Source organism: Sciurus vulgaris (genome assembly GCF_902686455.1).
Source record: "Sciurus vulgaris genome assembly, chromosome: 1".
Classification (NCBI taxonomy): domain Eukaryota; kingdom Metazoa; phylum Chordata; class Mammalia; order Rodentia; family Sciuridae; genus Sciurus; species Sciurus vulgaris.
Window position 1 is genome coordinate 180,303,226 of NC_136461.1, and position 12,073 is coordinate 180,315,298.

General features: G+C 31.6%; 1 protein-coding gene across 9 annotated transcripts in view; it reads left to right on the forward strand.

Moving 5' to 3' along the window:
* Positions 1-8,663, forward strand: part of OXR1 (oxidation resistance 1) — a 431,786-nt gene extending 423,123 nt beyond the window's left edge. For all 9 annotated transcript variants that reach the window (XM_079105185.1, XM_079105187.1, XM_079105190.1 and 6 more), the window contains 3 exons: positions 879-974; positions 2,034-2,107; positions 6,756-8,663. In XM_079105185.1, coding sequence (XP_078961311.1) covers positions 879-974; positions 2,034-2,107; positions 6,756-6,891 — 306 coding nt within the window. In that variant the 3' untranslated portion in view covers positions 6,892-8,663. The remainder of the gene's footprint in view (positions 1-878; positions 975-2,033; positions 2,108-6,755) is intronic.
* Positions 8,664-12,073: the final 3,410 nt, after the last annotated feature.

Genomic DNA, 12,073 nt, shown 5'->3' on the forward strand with positions numbered 1-12,073 from the left:
GTAAGTTCATAAGTGGGTGGAATGAATTTGTGGTGGTGTTAGGCTGGTGGCATTCTTCAGGGAGGTGGAGCTGATAGTGATAAGGCAAAGAAGAGCTTCTTAAGTGCCAGTTATGTTCTGTGTCTTAGTTGGAATGAACACTACATGGTACTTTGCCTTGTGATAATTGTAAATTGAGCTATATATTTATATATTATATACTTATCTGTACATATAAGATAACCTTTCAATCAGGGAGTCTTAAAAATTAAGACTGACAGTAAAGATAGAACATCAAGAGAGGCATTGATTCTATAGATTATCTGTCATCCTTTCTATACGTTCATTTTATGATGTGGAACCTTAAACCTAGCACTGAAATGACTTGTTCAGGTATGTGTTTATTCTTTTTTTAAGGTATCTACTGTGTATCTTGTACTGTGCTGAGGCCATGGATTAAAGGGCCAAACTGTTCAGACCAAAGCCTGCCTTTATGGAGTTTTCTGTCTAATACTTTTTTAGTTGTAAAATATTTACCTATACTCAAGAATTTTTACTTTCCTAAGCACTGTGATCCTACAGCAACATATTGTCCTTATTAAATACATTGTGCATAGAAGTCCTGAAATTTATTAATGCTTTTTAACTTTACTTGTTTCAAATGAATACTATTTTACATTTCAAAACAAGAAAAGACCTTTTCCTCATCAGGAAGCTGATATATTTTTGTATTTGACAAGAATGTTGAATTATACAACAACTTTTTTCCTTTTTAAGTACAAGGAGATAAAAACTATCCCAGATTCCAGTTTTATTTTTACATTCTGCTTGGACATATATGATGCTTAATGAAACAGACTAATAGTCATATCATTGAGCATACCTTTTTTTATCCTTAGGTTTTTGGTGCATTAGCATCTGAGCCATTTAAAGTGAGTGATGGCTTTTATGGTACTGGAGAGACCTTTGTATTTACATTCTGTCCAGAGTTTGAGGTAAGGACAATTACTCCAATATTCTGTTTATATAAAAAAATGACAAAGATGAAATTATATTTAATATTGAGGAAAGGGATCTACATAATTGGTTATAAAAAAAAAGTGTGGTATTTAAGAGTTACAATGAACAAAATAGGAAGGATTTGATAATACAACAGAAGTTCTTCAAACACTCTTATGCTTAACTGGCTCACCAGGTTAATCAGTGCTTTCCATTTTCTCCCGGAAACATGTCAACTGATATAGTTAACTGAAAACCTGTAGTAGTTATAAATGTTCTAAGCTTCAGTTGTGCTTATTTTCAGGTTGTTCCCTGATAACTATAGTAGTATGATTAATTAAGTAATATGTAACTGAAAATATGAGTGCTAAAATTTTATTGAAAACTATAATGAACACTTCTGAAAAATATAGTAAAGATAAGGTTCTAGAAATTGATATTATTAGGTTTAGGTAAATAGTCATAAAAATTAGAAGAAAGGGGCTGGGGAGATAGCTCAGTTGGTAGAGTGCTTGCCTTGTAAGCACAAGGCCCTGGGTTCGATCTCCAGCACCCAAAAAAGAAAAAAAAAAAAAAAAATTAGAAGAAAGTACTTAAGAATATTAATATCTAGTTTTACCCTCAGGTTTCTCAAATGTTTTTAAGTTCCACTGCTCTTTAGAGAAATAGAAACTTGAAATCAGAAATGTATGTCATGAGCATGCTTAATAAAAGAATGATGAACAGCAGCCTTATACCCAAAGAAAAAACCTTCACAGTATATCAAATTCATATACTTATGTTTAATATTATAAGTTAATGTCAGAAAAGTAGGTGTGGAGAGTTAACAGGATTTGAGATACTGGATTTGAAAATACATTGTATTAGAATATGTGCTAAATTTAATTATGTAAACACTGAAACTGAAAGTACCAGACCCTTCTGTGCCAAGCTTTTTGTGTTGCTGTTGTTCCTATCAGTTTAGATTTTGTTAACTCTTTCGAATTTTGGAGAATTAATTGTTTATTGACCATTTTCATCTATATGTTTAAAGCTTTTTTTTCTTGTTTGTGTAGGTCTTTAAGTGGACAGGAGATAATATGTTTTTTATCAAAGGAGACATGGATTCACTAGCTTTTGGTGGTGGAGGGTAAGTCTCTTGAACTTTTCACCATAATATTTTGAAAGAAAGCTTAAAAATGCATTTGGATTAATTTTAAAAATCAATTATCTTTGGACAGTATTGACATTAGAATCCAAACATGTCATGGCAAAGAAAGTACATTTATAAAAAGGCAAGTGTAATATTTGATACCATTGTTAGCTTATTTGTTTCTTCATTTTAAAATGCTGTTTAGCTGATTCTCTTTGAATTTAAAACTCTTTCTTTCGAGTACAAACTCTTTGATATTTGAAAGCGTCCTATCTCAATAACTTAGAAGTTATCAATAATTCAGATATGCATGCTGGTATGTTTCTCCCAATGTATAGAACAAGATCAATAGTTTTCTTGTTATTTTTTCCTGGAGACTATTTGGATTAGTATTTTAAACAATAATAGAAATGTTTTTCCTGCAAAAAATTTTTAGTGACCTGTCCAAGTTCTCCATGTTTTGCTTATTATTTTTGTTTTATTTTAATAGTCTGAGTCAGTCTTTTTTATTCTTTTGACATAACAAGCACTGTGAGGAACTTTGTTTTCTTATTCTAATATCCCAACATCATTTAGTCTTTATGTATTTAGAGTCATCCTGCTCTGCTACCTCATAGCCTAAACTTCTCACATCATGCTTAGCATCACTTTCTTCCATTGGTGTTTCTTTTTATCTTTAAGCGTCTGACATAAGGCATGCTAAATAATTCCTAGATTTGTAAAAGTGTTACATTATTGTAGCCCACAATTAAGGACATGTAATAATAATTCATTCAGGCCACAGAATTTTATTAGCCTTCAAAATATTCATCATCCGTAATTTTAACACATTTTCTTACAACTTCTTTCTATAAACAGGTGTTTAGAAGACACGATTACAGTGATTAAAAAGTAACCATGGTTATTGTAGCTTTCTCAGTTATTTTTAGTTGTTGTATTCAGCATATAATGTTTACTTGGTCCAATTAGGCATTTTTGTTGTGGGGAGAATGTCATTTCAGCCCTCCCCCAAATGGTTGTCTTAATGTGATTCTTTTAGCTATCCAAGGAGATACCACAATCAAGTATTACAATTTCAATTTGCCTTTTGAAAATAATATATGCAGTGTCATTAGGTGTCTGCTGGAACAAAATCTTGATTACAAAACATGATTTGACTAAGCTTACTAACAATCAGATCATCTGATAATGAGCCAAGCTTTTATGTTCAGATAACAGAAACTACAGGGACTTAGTATTCCAGAATTCAAAGCAGGCGCCACCCATCGTAGTCCATTTGCTATTGCTGTAACAAAATACCCGAAGCTGGTTATTTAAAAGAGATTTATTTAGCTCAGAAATGTGAAGGCTAAATTTTGAGATTGAACAACTATCCTTCAGCTTTTGGTGAGTGCTCCTTTAGCTGCATCACATCTAGTGGAGATGTAGGAAGGGAAATGGCAATGTGCAAAAGAGATCACATGGCAAGATAAAAAACTAGAGGTATTCAGGGTCCAGGCTTTCTCTATCAACTTGCTTTCATAGGAACAGAGGTCCTTGAAAATTGCTTAGGGTAGTGCCCCCAGGGACTTGAACACCTTCTGATAGACCCCACCTGTTAAATGTTCCATCACCTCTCAACACGGCCATGCTGAGAAACAGACATCTGGTTTGTGAATATTTGGGGAACACACTCAAACCATAGCACCTCCAAAAAATAGAAATCATGATGATGTGGGCTTCATGTAGGCTTTATTGTCAGACCCAATTCAGATCGAGCTCAGCATATATTATATGTGAGACATTGAGCAAACTCCTTAACATTCTAAACTTTCCTCAGCTATAAATTAGAGGTTATAGGGGATTGTGAGGAAAATATATTACTGTATAATTCTAGCATAGTGTCTACCACATAATAGGTCCTTAACAAATAGTAGCCACCTTTACTCATTTACTTCTGTCCATCATCACCTTTTCCCATCTGGTACCATGGTAAGAGTTCTTCCTGTGTTCTCGTAACATCATTGTATATGTGAGTTACAAGACAATAGTTAAGGATTTAGAAGACTTTTTGTTTCTTCCACTTTCTTAGCCACTCTAGTTTCAGAAAGTCCTATGGATCATCTTTGAAAACATTGCTAATATAAAAATACACTTTCTAGGGACTTCAATTGTGGCTCAGTGGTAGAATGTTTGCCTGGCATGCGTGAGGTTTGATCCTCAACACCACATAAAAATAAATAAAATAAAAGTATTATGTCTATCTACAACTAAAAAATTTAAAAAATAAAATATACTTTCTCTGTTTCACCTAGGATAGATCTGTGTTTCACCTGGGATAGATACATTTACCTAAATATTTAGAAGTCACAGACACATTTGAAATGCTAGTGAAAGGCATGGAACCTTGTAGTCCTTAATAAGTACAAAAACCATATTTTACACCTAATTTAAAAGAATTGATATAATCTCAAAACAGAATCTTCAGAAAATTCAGGTTACCATGGGATAGGGAGTAAAGGTTATTGCAGAAGTGATGCCACTTATGAGTGGCCTTGAAGTCACTTTTGAGGTAGTTCTTGTATCTAGTCAGCTGAAATTTCAGCTAAATATCTAATCATTTTGTTAAAAAAAAAAAATTCATGCTGGGCAGCATGGCACTTACCTATAATCCCAATGACTCATGAGACTGAGATAGGGGATCACAAGTTTGAGTACAGCCTGTTCAATTTAGGAGATTCTCTCTCAACCATTAAAAAAAAAATTTTTTTTTGAAGATCTGGGGATGTAGCCCAATGGTAGAGTGATCCCTAGTACTGTGAAATAATACTAATAATGGTAATAATAAAAGACCCTTTCATATTTATTAAAAGTTTAACAAGGAAATATGAAACTTTAATATTCTTCTAACACATTGGTTATGGTTCTCTATCCCTACTTAGAAGTCACATGGATTTAGATAGCTCTTAAAGGTATATTAATACCATTAAAGACTCTAGAAGTCTATTGCTATAAAACACTGAATTTTTAAATTCAAATACCGTTTCTACTTCAATTTTTACAGTCATGTTCTATGACTCATAATAGCTGCACATAGAAAGTTTAAAATATATATCAAAGATGAATTCAAATTTGAACCTTAAAAGAATCATGGTTTTCTCATGGAGAGCTCATTTGGGGGACTATCTATTTTTTTAATACTTTCAAATCATGGACTTCTCCAGACTGGCATGATTTCAGGGTTACGTCGTGTCATAGCAAAGTATTGTTTTTCTTTGTAGAGAAGGTTCATTAAATCATTACTGGTTATCCCATTGCAGTTTTCTTTTCTGTACAGTCAGTTCTCCTTTCGAATGATAATGGATGATCTCCTAGTGGCCACATTGTTCAGTCTTTTCTGTTTGTAAAGTACCAACTTTTTCTGGAACCATTCTACATGGTCAGTGTAGCTACTCTTCTTTGCTTATTCAGAAATATATCTCTATGCCTAGAATATCTGATTCATAATGTTAACTTTCTGGTGTTTTTGATTACAGAGTATAAATAAATAAATAATCCTTTTTTTGTTCCAAAATAGTGTTAAACTAGATTTATTTTTCACACAAATCAGTTATCTGCGATGCTATATAAAGGTTAGAAGTTATATCTATTGAACTTTTAGAGCTCAGTAGGTCTTTAGAAATTACCCTATCTTTTTTATAACTATATATAATTTTTATACAACTGTCAAATTTCTCAGAAATGTTGAGTAATTTAACTCAGTTTCACAGAGATAGTAGCCCATGAGTCTACAGACCACTTTTTAAATTCTCTTCTCACTGAAATATAGCTACCCATATTTTTAAAAATCATCATCTCCTCTGGCTCAGCTCTACTGGCTTGATACCTGAGGTAAATTTTATTATGTTACTAATTACTCTTTGTCCCCCTCTTCTGTTAAGTAGAAAGAAGTTCTCCATAGGATAGAGAGAAGTCTTTTCATAACCTGTTTTTTCTCCTCCCTGGGAGATGTACTCTAATTAGATAAATTGGATCTTATCTATATTTTAGTTTCTATTATATCTATCTTATATTTTGGTCCCTTTACTTGATAGACAGAATCTCAGCATCCTGTCTTTATCCATTTAAAGTCTTTTCAGACTGAGCCCTTTAGCTAACCACTTCCTACCCATACAATCAGAACTTTTTTTTCACAGTTTAGCATGTTTGACAAAAACTAACTGATAATCTATTTTTCACAGTAAAATTCTTCTTTCTGACTTACACCAAAGAAATATAAGCTTAATTCACCAGTCCTTTAACATTAACACCACGTTTTATTTCAGATGATATAGAGTTTCATAATATTTAGATAGTCTTGTAAAAAATATTGAAACCATATAATAAAGAGAAATTGATAATACCAAGTGAAGAACGACAAGAATAATGCCTGTCTCAAAATATAATTCTATAGGAAGTTAATTTTAAGGGACTCATTTTACTGATCTGTATAATAAGTGATGTTATACTTGGAACATGAACAAAACAAAATTTCTTGCATCAGTATTATAAGGGGTAGGATAGGGTTTGGAAAAACTAATGATTTTAGAGTTGTTGGATATTGAATTAAATTATTTTAAAATTTAGGGCATGAATATTAAGATATTTTTATTTTTATATATTGCAGAGGAGAATTTGCCCTTTGGCTTGATGGAGATCTCTACCATGGAAGAAGCCATTCTTGTAAAACATTTGGGAATCATACACTTTCTAAGAAGGAAGATTTCTTTATCCAAGACATTGAAATCTGGGCTTTTGAATAAATACAGTGCTATCTGTCTTAGCAGGATAATGGCCCAAACCTGACATGGACAAGCATTGTTTGGAATGTTCAAGAAGCAATACAATGTCACATGTCACTCATGCTTTAAAATTAGTCTGTATCACCATTTATTATAGCTATGAGTTTAGAGTTGATTTTTCAAATCATGTTCCTGTCCCAAAGTTCCTTAGGTTTAGACAGTGACCTGAGTCCATGTTGTATAATAGCCTGAGTTTGTCAGAACTTGCCAGCATTTTGATCATAGTAACTACTTTATTTTCAGGTCATGTTATCTCAGTCTTCTAATAGGATGGTGCTCTTTTGTTAAATCTCTTTTTTTTTTTTTTTTTTAACTATTGTTTCTTTTACTAGAGCAGGCAAATTGGGACATCAAGGAAATGAAATCCAGATACTATTATATCTGTGAGTTTAGAAAAAGTGACATTTAGACCCGCTTATCTTATTTTTATGAAGGAGAAACCACAAACCAATATAATACATACTTCACAGACCACTGAGTTTTAGTTTTGATTCACACTATAATCTCTTTATTAATTTTTCAAGTATTCTCAGTTTCATTTTAAGGAAATGAAATTTGAGGAGAATTCTGATTGTCATAGACCACAGTGCACATGATCTGCAGGTTTGGGCACATACTTTCGTCTTCGAATTATCGGATACAGAGCTATACATTGACAAAGGAGAATGAGAACTTAATGATTCTATTGGATTTACTATATTAAGCAAGAAATTATACTCTTTACATATTTGTAGCTTAATAGGGCATTATCATAAGTACAAAAACATGAAACAATTGCATATTTCTTCAACATATTGTGTCAGTTATACTGTTTTATAGTTCTTTTGTTTTAGTCTTGTTGCATACCAACTCCAAAAACATGGTTTTTTTCTGTTCAAAAGGAAAAACAATCTTGTAGTTTTTATTTTTTGTGACATGTTATTAATTACCATTAGCATTTGCTCTTATAAAAGGGCAATGATTATAGTAGACAATATTGTAACTCAGTAGACTTGGTGAATATGCAAACTTACTGTCAAGTGACCTCAAAAAAAAAAAAAAGATAGAAAAATAGAATATACTAGTAGTTCTTATTCTCTTTTGTAGGAAACCAGTAATAAGCCATTGTGGCAATAATTCATCAGTTAAATCTCAGAGCTTCATGTTATGAAAAAAAAAAAAAAAAAAAAAACCTGCTGTTATACATGTGACAGTGACTTTGTGCTGAAATTTCAGCTATTCCAGATAAACATTGTATATCTTGTAAATTAATGTTCAAAGGTAGTTTTGTTCATATAGAAAGTGTTGATTGCCAGATTGCTTATAGCACTTTAAATTATTCTAAAAATGAATTATAAGCCAAATATGTTGGCTTAAGTAGTTTTAGTTGTATAACAATTGTATTTAGTTCTTTAAAAGTTTAGATTATTATCTGAAGAAAGTATAATGCTAATCAAAAAGAAAATCTGCTGTTCTATCATAATATGCTATTGCAGAATATAAATAGAAACACAGGGCATCATTTCCTTGTCTGTGTAAAGCTCTATCATTATAAGTTAGTAACAGTATATAGATTAAATGTTTACAAAGTAGGGAATTGTAAATAAATATATCAGTTTTTTCCCCTTTTGGTCTTCCACAGCAGTATTATTGTCTTTGTGGAGTTGACTACTCATAAAATAAATCCTGTAATGGATTTCAAGTACAAGTTCACAGTGGTGTATACCAAATAAAATTAAATATATAAATACAAACTTGAGTTTGAATTTATTGAATAATCAAGTTATTTTCACATCTAAGAAATCTTTTATTAAGCATACTGCTTTTATTTTTTAAAAGATGCTTCAAATAGCCTATATTGTATTGTTGCTGGTGGTGGTGGTGGTGGTAATAGTGGTGGAAGAATATATTCAACTAGATACAGCACTACAGTTTTAACAAATGGAGATAGAAGGTACTTGACACATGGAGAAATAAAGTTGCCTGATATTTTTGAGGTACATTTTCTTTCTTTTCTTTTTTTTTTTTTGGTGGAGATAAAACCCCTCATGTCATAAAGAGCTATGTTGTCTACGACACCAAAAAATTTTGATCTTTTTTCTAATCTCATAAAACAACTAAGAACATGTGAGTAGAGGAATGGTATGATCAACTTTGCACTTTAGGATAATCTCTTTGACAAATAGATTCATAGAGGGAAAAAATAGAGATGAAGCAATAACGAGTTTATTGTAAAATTCAGAGAACGATGAGGCCTGAATAAGAGTAGTAGTAATGGTGATAAAGAAGGAGGCATGGATTTGAAAGAGTTTTGGTAATTTGGATTATCAAGAGTTAGATATCGATTTTATGTCAGAGAAAACAAGGGTAGTTGTCTGGATTTTGACATGAACTCAAGTACATTATTCATCTTGTTATGATCAGTGTACAAAGGAGAAATGAGTTGATACAAAATGACATTAGTTATGGACTCTAATATTTGAGGAACTGGAGAATCAATTTACTTATGGCATTAACTATTCCATTCTGAAAGATAAAAAAAGTTACAAAAATGGAAAGTAGATGTGAACTTATACCTATGTCTGAAATGACTCAGCAGATTATAGGTCAAATCAAAAAGAGGGTCCTTGAGATAGATTTTTGTGGTATAGTAATATTAAGTGACAAGCAGAAGAGAGACCCTAAACATTTATCTCAATAGGTTAAAAGATTCGGGTGCAGTAGTGCACACCTGTAATCCCAGCAGCTCAGGAGGCTGAGGCAGGAGGATTGAGAGTTCAAAGCCAGCCTCAGCAAAAGTGAGATGCTAAGCAACTCAGTGAGACCCTGTCTCTAAATAAAATACAAAATAGAGCTGGGGATGTGGCTCAGTTGTTGAGTATCCCTGAGTTCAATCCCCAGTGCGCCCCACAAAAAGAAGTTAAAAGAACAAATTGAACATAAAGAAAGTAGAGCCAAAATAAAGACATGAGCAGAAATCTAAAAATTAAAAGCAATGTCTAATTTTTTGCTATTTCATTTTCCATATATTGTCGATTTAAAAGTTCATTTCTAGAAATAAAGTTATACCCTATTTGTGTATAATGAATCAAAATGAAGTCTTTAAAAATAAAATATAAACATAAAGAAAATCCAATAAGTGAAAGATATCACAAAAAAGTTTATTTTGCATAGTGTACATTAAAATTTTGAATAATTTTTTAAATGTACAAATCTCCAAGAATAATAATCAAATTTAACACATCTACCAAAATTAATAGGAATAAAAATAAAAATAAATGGTTGTGAAAAAATTAAAAGGAGACATCACTGTAGACCTTTAAGAGATAGTGTGAACATCTCTTGTGTCATTAAACTTGGCAAGGTAGGGAAAATTTAGAAACATTTTGGACAAAAAGTTTATGACAGCTGGTCCAAGAAGAAATAAACTTTTAGTTAAAGAACTTAAATCTGCTAATTAAAAAAAATATATTGCCTTCCTACAAAAATCCCGAGCCCAGGTAATTGAACCTGGGTAATTCTAGATAATTAAAAAAAAAAAAAAAAAATACTGTCAGTCCTAGCTCTTTTAGTATACTGTGGAAAGAGCATTTCTCAAATTGCTTTTTGAGGCTGGCATGACCTCGATTTCAAAACCCTATAGTGATCACAAAAAGTTACAGGAGAGTCTGTTATGAGCATACGTGCAAAATTTTAAAATAATCACATCAAGTCCAATATATAAAAAAAGTATTAACCAAATTATAATTATTGTAGGAAAGTTTGAGTAGTTGACATTTTTCATTTGGGGCCATTTACCACATTAACAAAAAAAAAAAAAATTCCATAGTGACCTTTGTAAATGCCAAAAAAGCATTTGATTAAGTTCAATTCCTATTACTATGATTTAAAAAAACAAACAACAACAACAAAAAAAAACATAGCAAACTAGTGAAGAAGGGAATCTTGTTTAATCTGCTTAATTTTTTTTTTTTTTTTTGGAAAATATACAGGAATTATACTTAATGGTGAGTTATTGAAAGCTTCCTTCCTGAGGTAGGAAACCATACAGTAACAACCGTTACCTGACTTCTATTCAACATGGTTCTAGAAGTTCTTGCAATAGAGCAAGGAAGAAAATATGTAGGACAGGAAGAAAGACATTTAAATGTCATTGAATAGGGTATGATTGACAGAAAATTCTAAAAGATCAAATTATTGGAATTAATTGATTTATCAATAGCACTCATTACAAGTTTGATACTCAGAAACAAATCCATTTTTTTATGTACAAGGAAGTAGAAAATTTAAAGTATTATCACTTGTAATAACACTGAAAGTACCAGCTAAATAACAACAAAAAATGAACACCTATGTAGGAAGGATATACCGTATTTATGAGGGATAGAGAACACTGGCAGATGTAAGTTCTGTAAAAATCAGTATTGGTAAGTAAAAAATTTCAATCTTAATTTTGTGGAAATCAAGCTGATTCTAGAATTTGTATGGAAATGTAAGGCAACATTGAAGAACAAGGGTGTGACATTTGATAAAGATACTTATTAAAAAAAACTGAATAAGATTGTAGTATTAGAAGTCTGATTTTTTTTAAAACTGATAATACTGCCCAGTTTTTTTCAAAAAATGGTGCTACGTTAATTGGATACCTGTTTGGAGCAGAAAAACTTCACTCACCACAAATAAGAATTATAGATGTAGACTTAATTTTGAAAAGTAAATCAGGAAAGCTATTGTAAAAAGAGAAAAATATCTTCACAACCTTAGGATAGGCATATATTTCTTAAGTGGAATACGAAAAGCACTAAGGATGAGAGGAGATAAACTATATTACATTAAAATTTTAAGCCCTCCCTCAAAAGGCATGATTTAAAGCAAAAAGGCAACTAAGAAGAGTATGAGGTTTTTGTAATACAGAAGTCAATAATTGACTCATCTTCACAATATAGAAATGACTACAAATCAAAAGACCTGCTCAGCAACAGAAAAGTCGCAGGACTTTAAAACATTATGTCCCATCATCCTATATAGAATTGAACACTTGGGACTTAATGGGTTAACCCACGAGTATTAAAGCAGTCAATAAAAGGGGAATGTGAAGTGGATCACATGTAGAAAGCTTTTGGGGCTACATTTACTAAATCTATGTTAATGCCTTTGACCAGCA